This window comes from Papilio machaon, chromosome 6, assembly GCF_912999745.1.
Source record: "Papilio machaon chromosome 6, ilPapMach1.1, whole genome shotgun sequence".
NCBI lineage: Eukaryota > Metazoa > Arthropoda > Insecta > Lepidoptera > Papilionidae > Papilio > Papilio machaon.
Window position 1 is genome coordinate 2,707,906 of NC_059991.1, and position 26,585 is coordinate 2,734,490.

Consider the following 26,585-nt stretch of genomic DNA (forward strand, 5'->3'; position numbering starts at 1 on the left):
TACTGGGTTTCAAGCTATAAAGTAGTACAAAGGAATATGCTTTTGTTACACAAAAGATCTTACATATCTGTAAGAAAATATTTATATATTAAAATATCCGCATTCTGATTAAATATTTGTGAAGATTTATATACTATGTGGCATTCTTTCAAAAGCAGTTCATATAATGTAACTTATAATTCAGTATGTTAGTTTCAAGTTTTTAATGATCTTTTTTTCATATAGACAATATATTTCACAGAACCTCAACATAAGTTAATTACAAAAGAGTTTTTATTAATTAACTACATTTAACTGATTAATAATAATTGAACTTTTTACACTATGTTTAGTAATCATGTGAATAGGTAATAAAATAATGTATGTAAACATTCTATGTTCTTAATTATACAAATGTATAAAGACTCCTCTTGAACTTTTGTAAATTAAAATATATCATTGCTAATAATAAATAATAGCATCATTCAAAAAAAAATTTAAGAAAAAAAAATTAAATACTTTCTAAAAATGAGATTAAAAATGACTAACACACTAACATGTGACTAACAAAGCATGTATTGCTATTACAATTTGCAAACAGTTGAATTTTACCTAGATTAAATAAATTATTTTTCCCTAGATTAAATAAATTATGTTATAATAGTTGTCACCCACCACTCCGTCCAACCAGAATTAAAAAAAAAACTAAATAAGTAGCCAGACTATGTTCTGCATTTGTTTCGAACCTCATCTAGATCCATACAGTCGTTCTGGAGATACCTTCAAACAAACATCCATCCATCTAAACATTCGCATTTATAATATTAGTATAATTTTTGTAACACAATTTGTATTGAAATAATCTACTAAAATAGTAGTTTTGATATTTTCAATAAAAATAAGTTTTTTTAGCTGTCTACAACTGGAAAGGAGATGTACGTTCCGGATTACCTTTGGAAATTGGAGAGACAGTGCAAATATTAGAAGAAAATGGAGGTAATGCTTTCATTAAGTGTGCGATTATGAATGTTTATGAACTCCTTTCATAAACTTACTCAATTTCATATGTTTTCATATAATTTTGATTCAAAATGCTAAATTGTTATGTTTCATACTTTCAGGCTGGTATAGAGGCTTTAGTACAACAAACAGATCGGCATGGGGCATATTCCCGGCGTGCGTCGTATCAATTAGACCATGTACGGTCAAAGGATCAGGTGCCACTGCGATTGCGGAGTTGAAAGATGATCCCCTGGTTCGGGAGATAGCGTCCGTCTTGAGGGATTGGGCACGTCTCTGGAAAAAGCTTTATGTGGTATGTAAAAGAAAAACTTTTTTAATCTTATTCCAATTACAAAAGCAGCTAACATTCATTTAATTCTTTTTAAGATTTAATGTATATTAACTTATAACTCTGCCCATACATAATCTATGAAAATACCTTTCCTAAAACAGTATTTACTGTCCACATATAGATGTTTTAATGTCTGTACAAGTATGTCTTTATTTCTTTTGTTTATATGTTAAACAACTGTGATTGATGAAATTTTTTGCTCTCCACCATTATAAGAAAGCAATTGCAAATAATAAATGTGTAATAATTTGCGCGTGCGCATGTTTGCTATATATTATGGGCCGGAACCGAATATGATTTGTGTTGAATTGCTATCATGTCATTGAACATGGTCAAAGTCCGCAGACCGGAAATGATGGACGCGCGGATCATATTTATTATATTGCGCAATTGGACGCGCATACATATGGATCCCTTCTTGTTGCCGTCCATGATCAAATTGTTATGGAGAACATTGAGTGTTGTGCTTTGGGTTCCCAGCGCCGCAACATTCAAAATGTTGCTATTCAATTAAAAATAATGATAGTTCATAAATATAATACAATTTCGAAATGTTGGTCATACCTTAGTGTGTATATTGCAGTTGTTAACTGACGCAATTGTTTCAAACATGATAACTATTGTCTTGTTATTTACTTATTATTGTTTATCTGTTAGTTGTCCTATCATGTTGGTATTTTGTGATCTCATTGTATGGATATCTAATAACATGCTCAAAGGAACATGTGCACTTTTGGATTTTTATATGGATTTAATAGATATCACTTGTTACTTATCAACTTACGAGTTTCGTCATCGGACGACCCGACAGACCGCCAGGTACCATCCATACCATCTGGATGGCTGGCATTCCACAACAGTGCGGTTCTCGCGAAATTTCTTGCCGCGCACGGCCGCGTTGTGGAATGGTCTGTCCTCGGCGGTATTTCCAAACCAGTACGACTTAGGGTCCTTCAAGAAGCGAGCGTATCACCATCTCAAAGGCCGGCAACGCATTTGCGATTCCTCTGGTATTGCAGATGTCCATGGGCGTCGATGAACACCTTGGTGTTCCCGCTGCTCGTTTGCCCCCTTCTCTTATAAAAAAAAAAAAAAAAAAAAACTTCTAAAATAATTTTGTTCAACGTTAATATGTTTATACCTATAAATAAAATAAATAAAATAAAATAACATTTAATCCTTCGCACCATTACAACGCAATTAAAAACTAACATATTACAAAATAATTAAAAATACATAAAACAGAATAAAATTAAAATTACACTAGAATAAAGAAACATTTATAATTAATGTTGCAATGCTGACCGGATAGGGTCCTCCCTCAGCTTTGAATGCTGGGTGCTCCTCTCTGAAACACTCAGCGCTGATCTTCCGCGAAAACCGTCAAGTTACGTCGTTTTGTGTGATTTGTGGTCTTCAGATGATACAGCTGGAGAGGGAATAAGGCTGCGTTTACACAAAATTAAGTTTTTGTAAAGCAAATTTTTTACGTCTTCAACTGTTTTATAAGAATTTATGTTTTTGAAATATGATAAAATATTAACTGAACTTTTGTATTCTCATCTCATCTGCTATTAAATGGGTAATATAGTTTTCTTATAGTTATGTTCTTAAACAACGAATATAGAGCTTTAATTATTTAAATTCAATAAGTATTTGGTGATACAATTCAAACTCCTCTGCAATTTAATATTAGTGTAGAGATTTTTTATATGTGAAGAAATTAAAACATTACATCAGTGTAAACACTTCCTAACAAGTTCCATTGTCTCAAATATGTGTTATAGATAAGTTAGAATTGTAAACTAGTCATTGGTTAATGTTTAAGTTAGTGTTTGTTTGAATGACTCTTCTCATTACTAGTATTACATTTATATACATTTATATATATATTTACATTACATTATACAAATAAGATAATTACATACACTTTGTCTGGTCCAAGTTTTTCTAAAGATGACGTAAGCTTCATACTAATTTCAGGTAACTCCGCTTTAAACCTTGAAATGAATATTTTTTTCCAATTTCCAAGTTTTTACTATCTCCTACAAAAAATCTTATTATGAAAACATTTTATTTTAGTATTCATTTTTCTCTATGCTAATACTAGTTGTTGCCCGCGACTCCGTCCGCGCATTATTTAAAAAAAACTTAATAAGAAGCCTATGTTCTTCCAGACTAGTTTCTACATCTGTGCCAAATTTCATCAAGATCCTTTGATCCGTTCCGAAGGCAATTTGCTTTTTGTTAATAGACGTATAACTTCCAGGAGCGAGAAACGTACAGATTCAGTGCGGTAGCGAAGGTGATGCGAGAGCTGTTAAGTGGCCGACGCGCGCTCCTCGCCGGCACTCTCACGCAGGACCAAACTCGTGCGCTGCGGTTGAAGCTCGTAGCTAAATTGGACTGGGGCAATAGGTGAGTCTTGTTTTTTTTTTAGCTTGATGTGACGTTAAGGATTTTACTGATATTATAGGCATGGAAGAAGACGATTACCGATGTTAACTAAATCTAGCAATATCCACTCTTGCTTAGTTAGTCACTAGTATCTTGGCAGTTTTAAAGGTACCCATAAAGGTGGTTACAAAAATATTAGTGGAGATTCTGAAACTTAGTATAGTTAAACGAAGCAATATTGCTTGGTTTTTGGTGATGCTAACTGTTGTCCGCTTACGGCTGATGGAAATTAATAAATAACAAATAGCTCTGAGACAAGATATTCTTTAGTTTTACAAATATTATGTCAACCTATCTGTAAAACTCAGTAATTTAACGTGATTTTTCTGATTAAATAAAGTATTAAATAAAACACTGATCTATTATAATTCATTTTATTCTAAATCAAGAAGAAATTACATTGATATAGAAATCGTTACAAAGGCAGTCTTCCTAAAAATAATGTTGAATACAACAAAACGAATCTAATCTAGGAATGCTTAAATTAAAATTAATCGATTCTTATTTTAGAGTTGCAATAATAAATTTCATTACTCTACGTATCCTAAATAGTATGCTATTATGCCTTAATTATTAATATGGAAGAATTTTGGAGATTCATTGAAGTTATATACTGCGTAAGGCACTTATTGTATATGGCTTAAATGACTGTCAGAAAAAAATAAACTTATGTACTAATTATGTCAATATAAAAAAAAGTGGAATTAATTTTTCGTCATACAAATGCAAGCCTGGTGCATCTACACGGCTTCATCTCTTTAATGGCACAATGGTCAGAGTAAAGTAAATGAGTATAATATATTTTTTATACAAATTACACCACCTCTTTTGCACCAATGTTCACTTAACTAATTCAAACATGATTCACTATGAGCTTATTTAATGTAACAAGTTTCAATTCATATCGCTTATGTCTTTTATTTACTATCTTATGCTAGGTAAAGTGAAATCAATAGACAAAATATAATACTTTCAACGATGTAATATAAATCAAAGCATTCAGCTTAAAACTATGTATACAGTTTTCATTTTCACATTGTTCATGTGTAAAAATTTTCGTTGAAGTGTAATATTTTGAGCGATATGTCTTTTACTATATTTTTATAGTTATTTAATTATTGTCTAATTTAGAGAGTGTATATTTTTTTCTAGGCTTAGTGTTTTTTTACTACATTTACCCTGCATAGGTAACATCACAGACACTGTTTTGTTTCTAAATTTCTCATACATTTCTCGTTATTGCCTAATTGTCAATTCACAATGCGTTCACTACAAATATTTAAAAACTAATGTCATGCTCGTCAATTTTGTATATGATCCCCAAAAAGGGGCTATAATTATAACAATTCTTTCATTCGCAACAAACATATTGAGACCATGTAAAAGCCTAACAACGTAAACTGTGTCTGATACCTTAACAAAGGTAGTATTGTCTAAACACAGATAAAGGAATGTATTGAATGTAATAAAATGGAATTGTCTTCGATAGAAGAAATCGTAACACTAGGTACCGTTATAGGAGCGTATGGATGTTTTGAATACTTAAATATAAGGAACAAAAAATGGCAATGTCTCTGATACATCGTTTGAGATTAACAAATGAATTACCTAAGAACCAATAAAGGTACCTCAAATAATGTAAATGAGACATACTTGAGTTTACCGTATAGCTTAGGTCTCGGTTTCTTTCGAATACTTTTCGATGTTAGGATAGATAGGTGCCATTTCGAGAGTAGATGGCGCGGAGGGCGCGTTGGAGCCGAGATGCAGGCGACGCGACAGCTCGTCCAGCACCTCACCGAATACACGCATTGACATATTCTGACCGAGAAGGTGCAACAGGAGGAAATCGCCAACCTGGTAAAAGAAATAGGAATCTTAAAAACAAGTTAAAATGAATTATAAAGTTAGTTATAGCCATCAATGGCTTTTAAATAGTACAATTAAGTTACATTTACTATTACAATATTAATTCAGTATCCAAACTTTATTACAAAGTTAATAGTTCGCACAAAGGTAAATAGTGACTGTCTAACCAGTGTATAAAACATTTTTAATCCTTACCTGAGTCTTCCTAACAAGTGCCTCGACGCCGTTAGGGGTCCCAAAGCGGAAACGTCTCTTGAGGATAGTCTCGCGGGTACTCGGCAGGAGGATTACAGCAGCCGAATACACGAGTGCCAAACCCGACAACACTGACAAAATGATGAACCTACAACCATGAAAAAATATAGTACACGTCAATAGCAACGCGATATCTGTAACGAATGACTCAGTACAGTTTTCTTTGTCTACAACTAGGAAATGCCCTACAAATACCGACACTGGAAAACAATTAATTTTACATTAAGAAGTCTTATCCATCAAGGATTTTTTTATGTTTAGCGTCGTGCACTTTAATGTACGGTTCAGGTACTTAGCACGAAGTAGCTATAAAATAGATAAGCATATCGTACTTACCAGAACCATAAGAAGATGAATATCTTTTCGTTAAGGATGTTCAAGGCGAGAACACAGAGGGCGTCGTGTTTCTGGATTGTTCCAGAAGCACCAAATTTGTGGAAGGTACATTTTGTAACACGCGGGAACACTTCAATCTGGAAAGAAATTCGATGTTATTTTAGGAAGCTTAAGATATTGTTAGTAATTGGTAATTTTTGTTATAGTTCTTACGGGTTTAAAAATATTAAATGTAACGTACCATAGGGTCAAAACGTTGCTCCTGGTTCATGTTAGAGAATTTGACGACATCTGTGCCGTAAGTCAAGAAAGCGCCTCCAAGGAATGTGTCGAGGAAAAAGATGTTACCAACCTAAAATAGTATTTAATTTATTAACATTTCTTTGAGCCTATTAATTGATAATATTATTTTTAGAGTATATACTTACAACGTTGACAAAGTTGAGAACCTCACAGAAGAAATAGCCGAAAGAATAGGTGTTGTGCATGTGAAGGGTGTCGTACAAATACTGTACCAATCGACTCTGTAATTAACATCATTAAATGGATTTAATAAAATTATTTTAGGAACAATTCCTACATAATTTGGCACTCTCCTTCATTAATTTCTCTGCATTAGAGCGTATGGTTTTTAACTTTATTCTATACTAATGTAAACTGCAATAATAGAAATTAATACCACGTTACTAGCTAATGAGTATGTTTTCAAAGCAATATGTATCTGATGGGTTATTATCAAATGAATAATATTCATAGCGCTAAAGTAATACTACTCGTACAAAGATCACCGGGTCAATTACCAGGGATATCATGTTTTATTAGCACCGTGCCTTATCTCAATTGTAGCAATTGGTGGAGCGGGACACTGAATCAGTTATAATTATTTAGACAAGATCGAAAATATGTTACCTGTCTCTTGCTCTTGTCGTCTGCGATGCAGGCTGATGTTCCCCGCATACCGTCAGAGATCATGCGCACCTTGCCCTCCTCCCAGTTCTTCCAGATCCAGTGCGGAATGTAGAAGAGCAGACCCTGGAATGTTATTAAAGCAAGCTTGTAGAATATGTATACCAAGTCTTTATCTCTTTTATTTCGATTTTATTTCGAAATGACGTTACAGATCTATATTTAGTATCAGTCAGTGGTCACCATTAATTATGCTAGGAAAAGAGTCCAAAAGTCCACATATCCATGAAATAATCTAAGGATTCCTGGGTAATGTCTATCAGAATTAAGAGTCCAACTAATTCAACCTCATGTCTTCCAATCTAATATCTTGATGATACGAGTAATGTTGTCATAGGCGAATTTAGATTCCTTAGCAGTTTTTGGTTATTTGAGTTATAAATGTTCAATGTATTTGCCTACCTGGAAGAACAGCATAAAGGGCACCCATTGGTAGTAAGCATGTATGCGTTTCTCCTCTTCGTAATCATTGCCGAGGCCGGGGTGCGCGATGCCTTTGTTCTTGGTGTAGGGCAGGGTGAACGTATAGGTAATCCAGCAGTACGTGTTCAGGATATGAGCGGAAATCGCACCGTCGTTAATACACGAGATCGGATCGCCTGGAAACAAATGAAAGATTGTTGAATACAAGCACTAGGGGAAGTTGCCGACAAATAACGATACGATAAGTTAGTTATTTGATCCGGCAGAAATAAAATAACAAAAAGAAACTAGCTATATCAATTGAATTGGTGTCATATTAAAAAATGCTATTTTCACTTTCTTTATCACTGTTTTGCTTAATGTTATGTGACATTGTAAAATTTATCCTATACCATTTAAAGCTCTCGTCAGATCTATACTAACTAATTTGTATACAAATGTGTAGATGTAGTCTTATGATTCAAAACATTGTCATCGTTCCAAGTTCAGATTGTTTATTTAGTGTTATCAACATTGACACATTATTACGCATAGTCATTAGTAAACGGTTAAATAATTTAAGTTGTGCCTAATATTACATTGTTTTTATTTATACTGTAGATTAATTATAAGTATTACTTCCTCTACGAAAAATTATAACCACCTGAAGTAACCAATGTTATTTCTACACAAAGTTTTTGAACGTTTACATATTTATTGTATTCAAATGGTCGGATCGCAATTATAAAACATGTCGTGATTTAAGTTTTTTTTTTTTAAATTATATATGAAGAAAGAGAGCGAGACCAAAGGAAAGCATGGTTTATAGAACAAACTAAGGTTATCAAAGACTATAAAAAATTCTTAATGATAAGAAACGTTTCTAAATTGTATTTATTGACTAGTATTGCATATCCTTCTTTCCTGTCGGATGTCAGTGTCGAGGACGTATCTAAATGCAGTGCCCCTGCCTATAGTAATTGTATCGGCCGTGACTCCAATCACCTTGTCCGTTATAAGTACCCCAACGTATAATTTGCATAACTATTTGTAAACTTGTTTGTCCACGTGGGTGCTGTTTAACAGGTGCGGAACTAAAGCGGATGCATTAGTAGTAAGATTATAAAATACCTACATTAAAGCTTGAAATGTAGAAGGACCGATTGCGGAAATTCACATATAATTTCTTTAGAAACGTTGAATAATGTCGTTTTCACTGTCTTATATAAAAGCTGGATAGACTCTTTTGCAACATACATTTTTTGATTGCAATGAAATCCCTTTTAAACTTACGTTACCCTTATTACAATGTTTTCATCTATCCTGCCTATGCGATAATTTTGAACATGTATTAAATTCGTATATATGTTGTTAATAGGTTAACAAATACATTGAAACAAAGCGATATTTTAGTAAATTAATTAATAATTATGTTAAATAAGGAAAACCTTAATAAAATTTTAGGGCATTTTATTTTCCTTATTACTAACCACAAGTCGCAATTCTTTGAATACCAATTCATGTTAACTTGTATAAATATAGGTTTTACTTTTATGACTAAGGTGGTTGACTGATGAAATACCGTAAGCTGTCTATAGTCACGTACATTCTGTTCGTTTTGGAAACGGCGTTTACACTCCCAGTCAGAATTGAATCATTATCCAATGCTTAGTGACGTTGCAAAACATGATGACTCCGAGATACTATAGAATAAATACGATTTGAAATCTAAGTACATAATTAGAGGAAGCGATACTTCCTGATTATAGAATCTTATAATGTCCTATTGATACTAAGTTCAAGTTGAAAGATTTATGTAAGTGTTTATTATCTGGAAATTGTGAATTGAGATTGAATCAATTTTGTGTTTTCAACATTTATCGTAAGTGTAGAATATGATTTTAATGTAAATACTAGCTTTTACCCGCGACTCCGTCCGCGCGGAATAAAAAATAGAAAACGGGGTAAAAATTATCCTATGTCCGTTTCCTGGTTCTAAGCTACCTGCCCACCAATTTTCAGTCAAATCGATTCAGCCGTTTTTGAGTTATAAATAGTGTAACTAAACACGACTTTCTTTTATATATATAGATATTAAGTAAAACCTATTAAAAATGTTTTATAATGTTAGATAAAAATAGCAATGAGAACAAATATCTCGTACATATCTCTTACGGTCATATGATTCTAATTACCGTTTAACAAGCATTTGTCATAGTTAGTGCGTTAATCATCAAATTAGTCTCTAGCCTGCGTCTTTATGCAACACGGAACGAAAAAGTGTCGACGTAAATGTACGTATAAATAATCTATTTTTTGTCCGAGTGACGTAAATTTACTTTGTATAGATAGGTTATTTACCGGAGACCTTAGGCAAATTATGTTTCTATTGACATTGATTATTGTACTTAAAGAGAAGAAATATTTTTTTAATTGTATATCATTCGAGCCATGATTTTATCAACCAGATTCAATATAAAAGCAGTTTTGTTCTAACATGCTCTTGCATTTTAGTAACTTAGAGTAAGAACGCATGCGGGCGTATTCTCGTTATGTTAATTGTACCGTTATGTCGTTAGTGTGCTGGTGTATTGGTGACACGTATGATAAGGTTTAACGATCGTCGATAACTAGCATCGGTACGGTTTGCCTGCGCTCAGTATTGGGTCACGGCAAACTTGGGCTCTTTGCAAACTTTAGCCTTGCTAGTGCAGTTGGGACCTTTCGATTTCAAATTGCTATACTTCGATGCAACTTTCGACAATACATATGCATGTTCAAGAAGGCTCCAAATAAATTTGTGGCAGGCTGCTTAGAATTAAGTTAAATCTGTCCCCTCGAATACATGTATGACTAGCGATTTTGTAGTCATGTTCTAAACACCCTGTCATGCGGTCGTCGAAGTTCGTGATTGTACCTACGCCTGGGATTTTTATATTATCTTTTTAAACAATGGATTTGAATGCAATGGCAACTGTTATTAGTATTAGTATTACGTGCATTTATATTACTTTAACAATACCTACTTATTTTTCTTACAATATCAAATTTTATGAGATGCTATGAACAGATGACTGCGACATGCACTAAAACATGTTAGGTTGAACCGATCACTTGGAAATGCATTTCTAGAATTTTGTCTAGGACCAAAACTTATTACTATCACACAATTTTTTAAAACCTACACTTTTTAATGAGCTAATCTAGATATCAAATGTAGAGTAATAAAATTTCTATAAAAAATTTAGCCTTCATAACTTCGACTGATGACTAAAATAAAGGAAACGATATGATATTTGCATTAACGTGTACATAACAAATGGAACAAACAATGCAATTCCATTGCGTCAGCAGTTTTGAATGTGTGTTGATTTTATGTCCGTTATAATTTTCTTACAGTTGGGATCTAATTACAATCGTAATCTGTTGTTTTGATTAGCAACACCTTAAGCAAAAGCGACAGATCAGACGTTTGCAAAGGACAGTAGATCACGAACTACTACGTTGCGTTTTAAACTTATCTAGCAATATTTATACGCCTTGGCAATAATGAGATAGTATCATGTTCCTACGGAGACGTGATAAAAATATTCTTTATTCCACCATAATGGGTCATGCCTAAGCTTTTTTTAGTTTGGATTGGTAATGCTTATTTCCAAAAATGTCATAATTATTGCTAGAAAAGTAAAAGTAGACTGCTTTTTTTCTTAATATTTTAATGTTACTAATTATATCGTATGTAAAAACAATTTTAATCAGTTATTAGTTTCGCTGAATCTAGAAATTATGAATGTATAAACGTGGATAAGAGCGTTTATTACGCGCTCATAACAATGTTGTTTAATATATGACATTTAGGTACAGTGAACGTGATTTAATGGAATCTAGGTCCAGTAATTTGTGCAGGTAATAATAATGCGCATACGCACAGCTTGAGTACACGCCTTTTGCCACGCACATGCTCATTTTAGTTTTATGCCTACGAACAATAATAATAATTTGTTGTAGGCAGAGCTGGGCATTAACTCGTTAATCCGTTAATCGTTAATTAACGAAGTTAACATTTTGCTTAACGGATTAACTTTTAAGTTAACTTCAAAAAGTGTTAACGCTTTTGTTAACTTCCGTTAAACTCAACTTCCGTTAATAAAAGTCCGTTAATCGTTAAATCAGAAACTTGTAGACGTGCTGTCATTTTGTTTAAATGACGTGCCACGCCACGCTCGTAAGTTCAGCTATGTTGGGCGACTGTCGGCGACTCGAATGGTGAACGAACGACTTGATAATTGATATATGTGAAGTTCGCGTGCAAGTGTGATGCATCAGAGCGTCCGGGAAAGACGTGTCCAACAGGACAAAATCAAAAGAAGGTTCTAAATAGTGTATTTCATTACGAGTATATAAAAGCAAGAGTATGTAATAGCCCACATCCCGAACGCTCTTCGTCCCTGCAATACGCCACTTTTTGAGCAACTGTATTAAAACACTTTTTTACTCGTGATTTTTCTTTAGCTTTTCCAAACTCGTGCGTTCTCTTTCCCAACTGTCAAAATAATGTCTAAGAAAAAACTAACCACGAAGTTAATACAAAAAAAAATCTTTGAAGTTTTTATGCTTCATGCAAATATTTCTAAAAAGAAGCTCCTAATTTGTTACAATATCAGAATTAATAATTTTATTCAATGAATTAGGTTAGGTTTCATTAAATTTCATTTTCATTTCATATCAATAAAAATAATCTACTGAAGACTTGGCCGTTTGGACATAGTTCCCTTTGCCTACCCAGAATGGGTGAAGAAAACAGAAAAAAAATCTCTGTTTGTATTCTTTTACGGTTGGCGCCATTTTCCAAACATTTAAGTTAATTGAGTTTATTGTGTTTTTATTATTCTATTAAATTGCTTCATTTTTTCGCAACTGTATTAAAAATAGTTGTTTAGTACACGTGCGGAACTGTCATTACAACTTATTCCAACTGTCAACCCTCAGCTTCGGCTGCGCCTCGGCTCCGGTAGACATCTGTCGGAACTCTTTGCAATGACAGGCTTTCTGCACTCGTAATGAAATATACTATAAAGCATTCATACTTGTCTCTAATACTAATGTGTTATTGAATGTATAGTCACATTACTATTTTAAACAAGTGTCGCCACAATAAGTATTAAATTAGTATGTATAATTTTGGTATGGTTAACTGTTAACGATTAACTTTAACTTGCGTTAAATTTTCTAGAATTTAACGCTTTAACGATTAACGAAGTTAATTTTTTTATTAACGAATTAACGATTAACGAAGTTAACTTTTCGATTAACTGTGCCCACCTGTGGTTGTAGGGGAAACGAGAGCAATTGTGAGTAAGGACTTGTGTTACAACTAGGGGGTCTATTCTATCATTGTTAGCCGGAATTCAAAAGGATTTAAAAATATTCTTAACAGAGAATTTATTAAATATTTGCATAATTATAATTAAAAAGGCAAAATATACCTAAATGTTGTTCGTGTCAATGTGGTTACCTCATTGGGATTTGTTTGTGTTAAAAGATGGCCACTATGTATCTTGTATAAGCCATTGTTTTTTTTTAAATCGTCATCAGTCATACAGTTGAAATTGTAACCTGAGACCATTTGATTACCTTGCGGATCGTGTGTAGATTGATCACATAGCGCCAATATTATGAATAACAATTGAGTAACTGTTCACTAATCACGCTTTAGGTGGAATTTAAAAAGTATCAAATATTACGCTCATATCGATTTGCGGTTTAGTTAGACGTGTCTTAGGCAGTGTTTTTTTAATTTTATCCCCCAATTTAAGAAACCGTTTGAAGTATACATCACATCACATTGACAGCAACTTTAAGAGAAACAAGCCCTTCCAATTATTTGTTAACATTCCAAATGTGGGAAGCACGTGTAAATTTTTCGTAAAAAAAAAAAATAGGTCGTTTGCTTCTGTTTTTTTTTTAAAGTTACTTCTGTAAAAATGAACGGACACAAGATCAGAGATGAATGGTTTGATTCCATTTAATTTTGTTCACCCTCTTATCGCAATAGTCGTTACAGCTTTGATAATTCGAATCCAGACATTATATTCTGCACTATTTGATCGTGTATGCTCACGTATGTATAATAAAGAAACCGGTTCAGGATGATTGCTATCATCAATATAATGGACGTTGTTATTTCATTCGTGGTCTGCACTACTACTACTTTGATAGCGGAATAAGGTACTTTATTGTACATAGTCAATTATTTTTATATACATGATGTACATGTCATAATTAAGAAGGCAAAGTTCAAATTCCTGCAGGCTGTTGGCCACTGACAGTGTTACAAATTTATCAACGTTTTGCGGATTAAAAGTATACATAAACTGTAAATAACTTCAAAGCTTATAATTTGGCGTCGATGGTCGTGCCATGGTAATATCTTCAGAAAAAGTAGAAGACAAATAAAACCGTTTTTCAATATTAATTTAAATGAAATAATAATAATAATCAACAGATTTAAGATTTTGTCTTGATTTGAGAAATACCGTTCCTCTACCTATAAGTTGTGGTTCTATTGAAAAGGAATTGAATACAGAATACAACGAGAATAGAAATGAAGGCGTGAGTGAATGCATGTAGCAAAGTACCTTTTACTGTGTTGGGAAGCGTACCTTGCAACAAGTTCAATGTCCCATGCACGCTCGGTCTTAACCTTATCACGTATGCTACCACGTTGTCCTGTTTATACTACTCATTTGACATGATGTCTCAATTTGGGTAACTGTTACATACACTGATCGTTCCGAATAATGAACTAAAAGTGACTCATATTTACTGTTGTTACAAAATCGCATAGTCCGGCTAGACGTACTGTTATTTTCCAGTATATTTATGGGTTATTTGGTCTCCAGTTTCTAGGTCATTGGTTTTCACGGTTACTGTACCAATGGTGTGATTGTTGATCTTAATTATAACGTTTTGATTGATAAACTTTCACTTTACCCTAATATTCGCTTGAAATAAATATAGGTATTATGCCTTACATTTTTAATAAGTTTGTAAAAGTAACAACTACGCATTTTTATGATAGACTTAACTGAAAAAAGAAAATGTGTACTGTTTTCTTTTCCTGTAATATTTATACAAAAGAGGAAGTTGTTGTATTAATAAAGAACTTACCGATAAGATTATTGGCTGTAACGAGAAGGCAGCACAGGAACAGGATAGCGGACGTGATCCGGTAGTGCATTCTGAACACCATGTTGTCGATGACAGCTTTGTCAATCAGGTAGCGGACTTTGACGAAGCCCGCCACCGCTGATGCCATACCAATCAGCGCCATCTTGGATTATTTCTTCCTCTTGTCTGAAACAAACAAACCTGTTTCGTTTATATGCTTACGATTAGATTCAAACAACCAGACAATGGTTAGGGTTAGGGATCTATTTATAAATCCGTCACATTGACATGTCCATCGTGCCGACAATTGCCATACGGCGCACATACTAAATTGAAACTCAAACGGTACATTTTATTACGTTCCTTCTTATAATCTGTACGTTCTCACTATTTATACAGTGCCCCGAATTTATATCTATATTTGCTTTCGTCGCTCTGATAAAGGTCCGGTTTCGGGACTTATAAGTGTCCAACGTTGAAATCATACAATTCATGAGACATTACCGCTTATAATTGAATGAGTACCGAAGACGTGGCGTCTCAATCTATGACCTCTCATATAATTTAACGATGTAGCTACTTCTCGCCCAAGTTCCGCATTAGGATCTCGGGTCCGCGTTTTTTATGAACCAATATTCGACTTCACAGTTCAAGCGGTCACACGCGTCGGTATAAACACATCGTTATTTCTATTTTTATTTTATGCATTTGTAACGTACTGAGTATATACCGCAGTCTGTCGCTATGAAATATTCATGTAGAATTGAATGAATACGATCTTAGTGGGTAATTCATCACAAATGGATCTGACCTTCGCGACTTCTTGATCTCGTTCCTACGCAGTGTCCATGCTGTTATTTAGGTCACATGCTAGCGACAAATTAATATCATAGTTATGAATCTGTTTTAAATGCTCTGAGTATATTTATTATTTTTTAATGCGACTAGTTTTAAAAGTTAAGTAAGAAGTTTATATGTTTTGGCACGTAAATCTAAAAGAGCTAAGTACACTCGAAAAGCTTTTATCATAATCTCATAATCACGGTAGGATGAGGTCGACCGCGCCGAAGGCGAATGGTGCGCGGGCGCAGGGCCGCGGCGGGTCGTCGACCGGCGCTCAGTCCGTGCTCCGCCTGCGCTCAAACCTCCCCTCGCTCCGTGCGCCCCGGCCTACTGCTCCTGCAGCGAGCCGACGCCAATTTTACGCGGAAACCAGTTTTGTAGTTTGCGTAGCGACAATCTTGAACGGTTTAGCGGACTTACGGCGGTTGACGGTTAAATTTCTCTGCAACGCCAGTTCAAACATTCATCGTCTACTACCCGTAAATATCATAATTATGCCTGTGACGCTGTCCTTACGAACGAACATCTCGTATCGTTAAAGTATTCATTTAACGAGTGTTTGATTTGTGCGCTGTTTGCTCAGTGATAATAACGAGGGCGTGAGCAAAGGGCACGAAGGAACATTCTTTTTTTATGACAGTCGCAGACGCATACGTCATGCTCTTTTCTTTGTATCGTCTCAGAACCAGATACGTTGTCTTAATAATGAATAATATTCTTACGATGTTTTTCTCGTTGTTTTATTTACGAATTATGCAATCTTAATCATGTTTAATGAGTCATTATAATTTAAATTGAACAAAGAATGTGACGAGCCGAGATTGTGCGCATCGCTTGTTGAGCCGGACGGCACGCGACGGCTCCCTGAATGAACACTAATTGCGGGAGATGATCGCATCTGTGCTCTGTACCACCGGGCGCACTGGCGGGCGCACATAGTGCGACTAGTCCGTGGGAAAGCAATCCCGCGTCTATTCAGCCGATCGCGAACAATAGGAAGTGCAGTCGCATACAAGGTGGGCAAATAAAAGCATCCGAATACGTCTCTTCTAAAGTACTATGTAGCATCGATATTGTTACAATTTTTGCTGAGAAAAAACAATTCGAATATATAAATTTATTAATTACCTCCGATATATAACACATTTAAGTAATACTTCAACCCTACACTCAAGAAAACTTTTTTTTTTGTCAAATTTCTTACTAAAGACGAGCTCAAATAACGACATGGGCGTGTAAAAGCGTATCTAATGACGCGACATCGATCCGCGCTGCATTTGTTAGGTAATCTGCGGTCGGATGCAAGTGAATGGTGAATTGTCTGTCGTAATTGTACGTGACGACGACAAATGAACAACAACTTCTCATATTCGATCTCATAATTCGATCTGTTTTAAATTTAACAGCGGTAACCGAGGAAGAATCTCCAGTAATTAAAATGAATTCGATCGCATGTAAACGTGTCTACTTGTCTTGTAATAAAACCATAGTACTATGGCTATAGCATTATGATCCAATACCAAAAAAATAAACAGTGATTCTAAATCACACTGTCTACATTATTGTATTTTAAACTTGCGATTGAAGTGACAATTAACGCGGTATATTAAGCAGAGGGTGTCATAAATACTTATCGAGTGGCTGTTTCACTGAGTTCCTAATAAACGCCCTTAAAAGATTCTTGGAAGAGGATTGCTAAATGAATAAACTTATGTCATTACTGGATTATCCTACAAAAGAATATTATAGTTACCGTGTATACACAGAATTGTTAATTGGTTACTAAGGAAGATCCTTTCATATCTACACTATGAAAGTGTTTAACTGTTCTTTGATTCTGAGACCTCTGATTCTGTATAAAACATATCCCCCTCATCATCTTTGTCAAAGCAGAGACAACAATATGTTTGATATAGGAATTTTGAATTTAGAAACCCACTTTAATTCGCCTATAAAGAGTGCGGTAGGTAGACGGTTATCTTTAGGTTGTCTGTGGTATCGCTGTGTGTCATCGGAACAATATCAAGTAATACGGAAACAGCTCATATCTATGTTGCGGTTACCCTTGTGTTGTACTCACATTTCAGATAATCCAAGTTTCATGTATAACTTCAAGCTTTTAATTATTTATCGACTAAGCATAATTTTGCTTTATTCTATTTTTTGTCGTCTAGAAAAAATTAAGCTAAGCTAAAACGGTAAGAAACCTTGAGATTTAAAATATTTTAATCCATGTTTTTTTTCTCTCAAAGTCGGTAAACTTCGTACATTATTGTTTACATATGTGTTATTTTTAATTTCGGTATAAACAAAACATTTCAAGTTAAATTAATGATTTGTGCTCTATGCCTACTCCTTTTTGGTCAGACGGGTTTAACGGTGTTATCAATATTTGTAAACATTTAATAAGTTCACTTGATTATATTAAAGGTCAAAATGACCGATGCGTTCGCAAAGATTGATATGCGAGTCGCATAATGTAAAACAAGTCCGTACTAATTGTTAAGACGCGCGGTGCATATCAATTCGTTGGTTTTCAAACGAGATTGTATCGTATAGAACGAAGAACCGACAATTATAACTCAAACCTGTAATTGAATATATTGTAAACTAGCAGGCGCCCGCGACTTCTTCCTATAAAAAAAATCAGTTAGTAGCCTATCCGCTATTCCAGACTTTATCTATGTTCCAATTGTTATCCAGATCCGTTCAGCGAACGGCTGGTTTCAGCGAATGGCTAGAGATATACGTGATAAAAAACATCAATCAAAACTTTCGCATTTAAATACTAGTAAGATGTTTTGTAATTTTAGTTAGTTATTTGTATAGATTATAAATATAACACAATGATTTTAAATAAGGATTGTGTTTATAAATATAACGTGTATTCTAAATATACTAAAGTCTGGGATGATCGATGCAGGTTGCGCGCACGCCGCGTGACTGGAATCCAACAAGTGAGACCTGTTAAGGATGCCACCGGAGTACAATGAAATTAATTCCCGCACACTACTGTGGGAAACTCTTCTTCACTTCTCACATGTTGTCTGTGACGTATTGTGTTATGTAACATCATACGCCCATTGTACAAGTTATTCAGATGTTCCATCGAACTTCATTGATACGGCCTTAACACGTTGGAAAAGAAGACAAGCAATACGTGAATAAATCAAGACGTGAATAAACTAGACTGGGCTATATTCACATTGAACAAACAAAATTCATCTTTTAGAGATGTAGGTAGACTTAGGTTTTTCTTCTTTATATTGTTCTGTAAAGTTACACTTTTTTGTTGAAAATATCAGAAACTGCTATTTTCTTATTTCTGACTAGTAAATTCTGATACCACATAAATCCGGTGACTACATATTTTTTCTCATAATATTAACGATACAGTTGTTTTACTTTTAATTCAAATAATGTAATTAATTATGAATGATAATGTTAAGTGGAAGTTATGCTAATGATTGAATTGTTTGTGTGGTGTAAAACCAGACTGATTAACTAAACATTTTCAATCTCTAATTCCAATAATGCGAAATTGGAAGTAGTGCTACCTACGTCCAATTTCGTTCTAGAGCTCGCAAAATACTAACATTGCTGTTGTCGCCGTTAACTTTCTATTAATATTATTTCGGATCTGAAAAATAATATTGTGCCACAGATAAAAAGTAATAATTGGCAATTTAAATAGTACAAGCTATTCTACGTTTTTTACTAAACCATTGAGGGTCATTAACCACTGGCATTACGATACGGCCGTTGCTTCGTTTCAATTTTAAATTAGTGTCGCAACAATATGGAAATATTACCAAGATTTATCATTAATACAGCTATTCCTTCGTCTTTTATATTCAACTGTTTCCCGGTATAACCCTTGTCTTTTATTAGAAACAGGTAGTGACAAAGTATTTCACAGGTAGTAGGCTTGTGGGATAGCTTAACACCTTGTGCTTTTCAAAAAAAAAAGTATTTGAACCATCTGAATGGAATCTCAGTTTACCTAGCGGACTAACGAGGTAGCGCTCAGAGTAAAAAGAGATCCACGATGACTGTGCACAAGGCTTTTGTTCCTGCATATACCATACACATGCCGTCAAACTGCATTCCTTGCGTCGCCGAAACTTGTTTCCGATTCGTCCAGCCGAGTCTTTATGACACAACTTAACTTACCTTTAAAATCAACAGTTACTTTTCCCTCGTCGCTTCCCCAAAACTACGTTCACTAATTGTCCTTACTAACGTCACAACACAACGGAGGGCTCGTGGCGCGTACTCGTTCAGTTATACGTCATAGTTTAAATGATACGTCATGGATATAATAATGAGTGTATTGAAACCGGTGGCGGAGTCTCACAGGCACGCCATTCGCCTGCGAGTCGGGAGCGCGGACTGGAAAGCGCACTCGCGCATCGCCGCACGCCCGCTCGTCGCGCGCTGCCGGCCGATGCGCAGCGTGTACGCAGCTATGCTTGTCCCTTTCCCTCTCCTAATGCAACCGGTACTTGTATGACATCTTTCTCTTTCCACCGTCCCAAATGCACAGTAGTCGGATCCGAGAATCTATCGAACGAGTTCGAGTCTGTCGTGATCACTTTTCTCCGTTAGCGGCGCTCTTAAATTTCGTATGGCAATTTTTTTTAATGCGCCTATAATTACCGGTTTATACGAGTGAGAATTGCTTCCTGCATTTAAACCGCGTCGCCTTATGTGTTAATATCGGAACAGACGGTATTAATATTAATGATAATTGGGAATAGATTTATTAATCGGTATAGGGCTTTCAGTTGAAAGTATTATCAACATATCCAATTAAGGAATTTGTTTTATTATATGTTAAGGAATGAATGTTTGTTTGGAACCAACATAGTTGATATGATTAAGCAAGTCTGTCGTATCTCACTAATGTTTGTTATTACGAGGCGGTTCCAACAACGTTGATGTCGCATGGCGCAATTTACACTGATTAATAATAATTCATATCGGACACAAAGAAGCTAAGTTAAATGTCTGGGCTGAGGTCAACGCAGGCGACCGGAGCTCTGTCATTGGCTAGGCATGCGGCCCATCTACCTGTTGCCCGCCCGATCCTTACAAATAAAGGAATAAATTACGAGAAATAGACAGGTTTCACATTATCGGTTCCGCGAACGTATTAATCTTCCTAACTTTAAGCTTTGCCAATTTTTAATACTTCTTAATTTCTTAAATGAATACAGAGTAACGAAGCTATTATGTAAATAAGATTTTAAATGGTATTACCGAATCAATGATAAAACTTGTTACTTAACTGTGTACTTTTTGTTATTTTTTTTTGTGTTACGTAACTAACTTTATAATTTTTATTGCAAACATTCATAGATTTTTATCATTTTTGTTATAAATTAATAGTACAAATTATCACTACGTTGGATGTTAAGGTTACTTAGATTAGCAGTTTACGCGTTCAGCACAATTATTTTTATTTTATATCCAATAACTACGTCCTGTTCCAATCTATAGATAAAAAGCAGAGTCATCCCTTTTTTTTTTTCAATCAATACATCATTTTGCCGCTAGTCAATGCAGGTTTTTGTGTCTTACGATTTTATTATACACGCTATTAGAAACTATAAATTGATGGTGTCTTTATAAATAGGTCTCAAATAGGTCGTTGAACCTTAGTTTTTTTGTATGATTTTCCGCACATTTAATTTTCTTTCATAACATAATATGTATGCTGTATAGTAAAAACGTACATACTTAATTTCTAGTAAGCTAAGAAGTACCTAATGCCTTTTATTATTAGATGGTTAATATTAACTTGTACAATGTACCAATCCCGCTTTTCTTTCGGTGTCGTTAATTGTGCAATATGGCAGTTTTACGTTAACCAACTTTTGAAAAAACTCTCTTCGTTGAAAGTCTTTCGCTCAACTCTTCCTATAATTTGCTGTAATGTAAATAAATTAAAGTAATTAGATCATAATAAAGTTAATACATCACCCTATAAGCTGAAATAGACGTTTATGTATATAATGACTAAACTTTTATGGGTGTTTGTATTAAGACTGAATTTGGCACAAGGATAAAGAATAACGATCGATAACTTTATATAGCTGCGCTCGTAATATTCCTTGTTAGTCAATCTCTGGCTTGTTGCTTGTTTTTAAGTTATATCAGTGAAATGTTTACGAATAGAATATTTTTTCTGATAATATTGAAATTCACTTTAATCAAAGTGATTTTACACCTTTTCATTTCATTGTGTTTTTGTTAAGGTATATGAGAAAGTTATGCTATCGATTTTTAATTAATTTTCGACTTGTGTGTGTAAATATTAAACATTATCTAAAAAGTTATTGGCATCAAACCTTTTTAGACAAGTTCTATGTTATTTAAAAAAAATCGTTAAAAATCAAGCTATTTAACGAGTGAAATAAAGTTCGATGCTCCAACATACTTGTCAAACTTGATTTACTAGGTGCCAAGATTCGACTCTTGTGGGAACCGTCTAGACGTCTGAATTGTGCAATTTTACTTAAGTGTTTGTTACTTATTCTAATCTACTATAAGATATTCTTTAACTACGACAACTCAGTTGTAAAAAAGCATATAATACGAAAGATTGAAATTAAACATAATAATTAAAAACGTAAACTCTGACTGTAATTTTATTACTCGATTGACTATATCAGTTGTTAAAAGTTCGTTAGATCTAAAATGGAGGAAAAAAATATTCAGAATTACGTAACCTTTCTTTGTAACATTAATAGCCTAGCAAAATATTTGGAAAAGAAATTTTTTTCTTGAATTTACCTGTTCATAAAACATCCATGTTTTTGTCTTTGTGAACTGTCAATCGATAGTCCAATTCACCTTCAATTATCTACTAACTTGAAAGTTGACAAATTTATCAATGTAAATTCTCACAATGCATTTGGTACTAACAAAGTCTCAGTCATAATTCTACCAAACACATTTTCCCTCTACGCGCGAGTATACCAGAATATAACGTGTAATGTTCCTGGTTTTAACTAAAATACAAACATTTAGATACTACCTTTAGTTCTCAAGACATGAGCAAGCCTCGTTCGGAGTCGCTCGAGACGTCAGATTGTCGCGCTTACAAACTGGTTTGGCGACCTTTCTGCTGCACAACGAAAGAAACCGATATCAGTGATAGCTTTGATAGATCGAAACTTTGTAACCACCTCGTTATTTGATATGGAATCGCTACCATTAAGTAAAAGTTTACGATTTTTTTAGCGCGAACTATCGTCTGTCGTTTTCTTTATTGCTTTATAATCTATCTGTAGGACTTCCTGTATTTCTTGTTTTTTTTACTGTATGTGAGATAGGTCGTTAACCTGATGGTATGTTATATAACTCGTTATAGTACAGCAATATCTAAGATTTTTTGTCGTCGAGATCATACGTGTTCTATTTACTTAATTATTTCGATAGTTGACAGTCTCCTTACAGACAAATTTACTGAAGACATTTCATAGTTCTAATTTTATTACTTCCTTTAACAATTAGTTTATCCCTTCAGTATAATCATGTCATATTGTACATCAAATTCATAACAAACTCGAATTGATTTTACATATATACTTATCTTTTTTAAAGTGTTTCTTTTCCAGAAATAATTTTGTACTGGAATCTTGTCAGTGGGAACCTGCCTTAATTGTGATGTACATAGTGCTTGTGTCCTACTCATAACAGAATATATTCATAATATGGAATACGAATTTACCGCTATAGTGATTTAAAAGTACATACATACAGATTCCGTTATTCTGTCAGATAATGTTGCATCACAAGTGTCGAAATTGCGTCGTGCCACATTAGTGCTGATGTGTCATTAACATTTATCGATTTGATCTCGCAAAGTGGGGCAAATAAAAACCTTTTTGTCTTGATTTCGTCATTCCCAGCTACATAGGCATAAATCGCATATACAACATGAGGAGGGAGCAAATTTTTTGACAACAAACCTTTACATACATGCTTTATTTAAAACAAAGTATCAGTTTCGTGATTTCTTATTTGTAACTGATATTTGTAATTTTATAATTCGGATTCTTACTGCTATGAGATTAAAGTTAAATTTTGATTGTCTTTATTAGTATGTAAACTTATAAAGTACGTGAGTTGATTGAAAGCTCACCACAATGGCGGTTACGTGACCGATTATCCTTTTATCTAATTTGACTTTTAAAGTGTTTTTTTTGCAAACATGTCTGTGCTATTATCGAAGTTTAGTTGCCAGTCTCAGATTTCCAGTTTAACAAGAAAGATATGATCATAGCTAAAAGCGATATTTATACTGTATTTTTCTTAATTATATACTCTTTTGATTTCAACCTCTACGTTCAACCACTTTTTATGTAATCCTATTTACCATGTTTGGTATAATTTTCTTGTTTAAAACTTTAATACTTTATTACGTCGAAACATCTTTGCTCACTCACATGAAGTAAAGTGAATGAATGGTGAAAAGTTTTTTTTGATATCGTAAATGTAAAGTATATATACATTGCTGTTGATATATTTGAAGTAATGGAACAGATAATTGCATAATTTGCAATATTTTATTGGTAAATTCCGTAACAGATACTCATGTTTATTTTTATTTTCTAAGAAGGGCATCCCTACAGCTTATCGCCTTTAACGTGAAATAAAAACAGGCTAAAAACAAAGCCTTTCATTTTTTTGTCGGTCAACCTCAACCAGGACTATAGATTATACCTGACTACTACTACCGCACTAGTTTTAAATCACTACCAATATTCATTTAACAATATAACAAGTGAATGGAAGAGTCCTTTTCTATAAGTGAATGACTTGAAAAAAATAATTTCGACTCCAAAGTAAATGCCTATCAATGAGATGTGTTTTTATGAGTGTATCTTATTTGTTTTGTTAATTTAATAAAGTATTGGAATTTATTCTAGTGCTCATTATCATTCTATATATCAGTCTATGATTTTTGCCAATAATTTGGGGACGACCTTCTTTGTCCTAACTCTCTAAACATCACGATATTTGAGTAGTGCTCATTAAAAGATACTCAAGTTAGAGTATTGTTTTAAATTACATTAAAAGTAATTGAATCTTGTCGATGTAATGTGTGCGATTCCGCGAAAGCCTACTAAGCGATTCATAACATTCGCACGGACTGAGTGTTGGACAGTTTTACGTAGAAATAACTTTTGGTTGATATAAGCATTCGTGAGACTCGACTGAGGACATGTCAAATTATTATGTACAATGCGTACTTGTTGCACGAGAGAATACATTGTCGTTAAATCGTTGGCTCGCTATTCGTTATTTTTACTTTTGAATGTATAATGTGGACCTATCAGGAATATTTGTGACAATCGTCTTCGTATCGAGTCTTTTTGGTGTACTTTACGTCCAATGTCGCTGCATGAATTTTGTCGATGCAGATACGATGGCTATTATCACAAACATTCGTACTTAGGCCCACTGGAGTTGGATTGTAGCGAGTCTATGGTTCATTTCCAATTTTTTGTTATACTACCATATTTATGATTTATTGTTTTGTTTGATATTATGTGTACTACATGTATGTTCACCAATTTTTGTTTAAAGTTACATATATGTACTTTAATTTTGTTCTGTTCCATTAGTACGAATTTTAATTATATACGTGACATACCATAATGGATTTTGCGGTTTTGCATAATGATACATGTTTACCGGGAAAGTACATACACATTACACATAATAAGCCTCAAGCGGAGTCAGTAAGGAGTAGTAAATTGATAGAAATTTTCACACCATTATCCCAATGAATGCGAATGATTTTAGTTATACATATAGATGTTAGGACATTGTATCGGCTTCTTTCTTAATTATTTTCGCATTTATCCCAATTCTTTATAAAAACATGGTAGGTAAATCAGCATAAAAACAAATTTTACTGATACAATTCCAGACTTGTATGAACAGATGTATGACTAATGATTATGACATGTGTATTGTTAACAGAAAACTTGGGTTGGAGTTGGTACCGCGTCGGGGGGCGGAGGCTGTGGAGCCTGAGGATATCAGCCTCGTGGAACTGTACAGGGTGCACGTCGAAAGTGCGGAGAGAGCTGCAGCAGTAAGTTCATAAACCTCTTATAATATCAGGTTTAAAAAACAAAATAGAACAGTATATAGAAAAAGAAGACAGAAATGAAACATCTGCCAACTTCCTATGTTTGAACAGACTCTAGAACAAGCCTGATTAATTCCGACCCTGCTGATTTAAAAGATCCTGATCACTTTCAAATTTAAGTACCTATTATTTTAAGGCGATAATTATTATTCATTTTTATTGTCTGTGGATATAAAATCTACAAGCTTTTTATTAGCTTTATCAATTCTTTTGATACAAGTATCATATTACTTACAGCGAAATGTTTTCTGTAAGTCGGTCATATCAGTCGTGCCGTTTATGGGCAAGTTGCTGACATACGGCGTATCTGGTTTCTCCTTGCCACATGCGTTTTATAGCATGTAACATATATACATCTAGGGACAATTTGCGAGCTACTATATAGCGTGTATAAAATTACTGGAGTTAGGTAAAATTGTTTTAACTGGAAATTATCGATAACTGCTAGTTAATTTATCTATATTTACTATTTTTAAATTAATGTAACTCGAAACCCAAGGTGACATAATCAAAAAACAAGCAATGAAGCTATTAATAAAAACGGCTGGCGTAGAAATTAAAATTATGTCAAATGTAGCAATTTTATTGCTATTTGCACAATCCACGATACGGTTGCGTAACGATTAAATGTTTTAAGAAGTTTTGGAACTTAGCTGTGTTACCTTGTACTCGACTACCCGTGGGTTTCTGAGACCAAAATATCCGTTTAAAATATATTGTCATCTCTATTTTGTCAAAGACAAAAACAGGGATGGCGATATGTTTTATACTGAGATTTTGTTC

At 34.0% G+C, this 26,585-nt stretch overlaps 2 protein-coding genes across 2 annotated transcripts in view; one reads left to right on the top strand and one right to left on the bottom strand.

The window, feature by feature from the left end:
• The window catches only part of LOC106716535 (dedicator of cytokinesis protein 3), a 45,157-nt gene that overhangs the window by 310 nt on the left and 18,262 nt on the right, over positions 1 to 26,585 (top strand). The window contains exons 2-5 of the mRNA XM_045678465.1: positions 892 to 975; positions 1,101 to 1,294; positions 3,603 to 3,751; positions 25,631 to 25,745. Coding sequence (XP_045534421.1) covers positions 892 to 975; positions 1,101 to 1,294; positions 3,603 to 3,751; positions 25,631 to 25,745 — 542 coding nt within the window. The remainder of the gene's footprint in view (positions 1 to 891; positions 976 to 1,100; positions 1,295 to 3,602; positions 3,752 to 25,630; positions 25,746 to 26,585) is intronic.
• On the bottom strand, positions 5,009 to 20,043 carry LOC106716756 (innexin inx3). The gene is made up of 9 exons (XM_014510341.2): positions 19,805 to 20,043; positions 14,789 to 14,974; positions 7,619 to 7,815; positions 7,160 to 7,282; positions 6,679 to 6,774; positions 6,492 to 6,602; positions 6,251 to 6,387; positions 5,855 to 6,002; positions 5,009 to 5,647 (listed from the first exon to the last, which is right to left on the bottom strand). The coding sequence occupies exons 2-9, from the start codon at positions 14,949 to 14,951 to the stop codon at positions 5,462 to 5,464; spliced, it is 1,161 nt and encodes a 386-aa protein (XP_014365827.1). The 5' UTR covers positions 14,952 to 14,974; positions 19,805 to 20,043; the 3' UTR covers positions 5,009 to 5,461.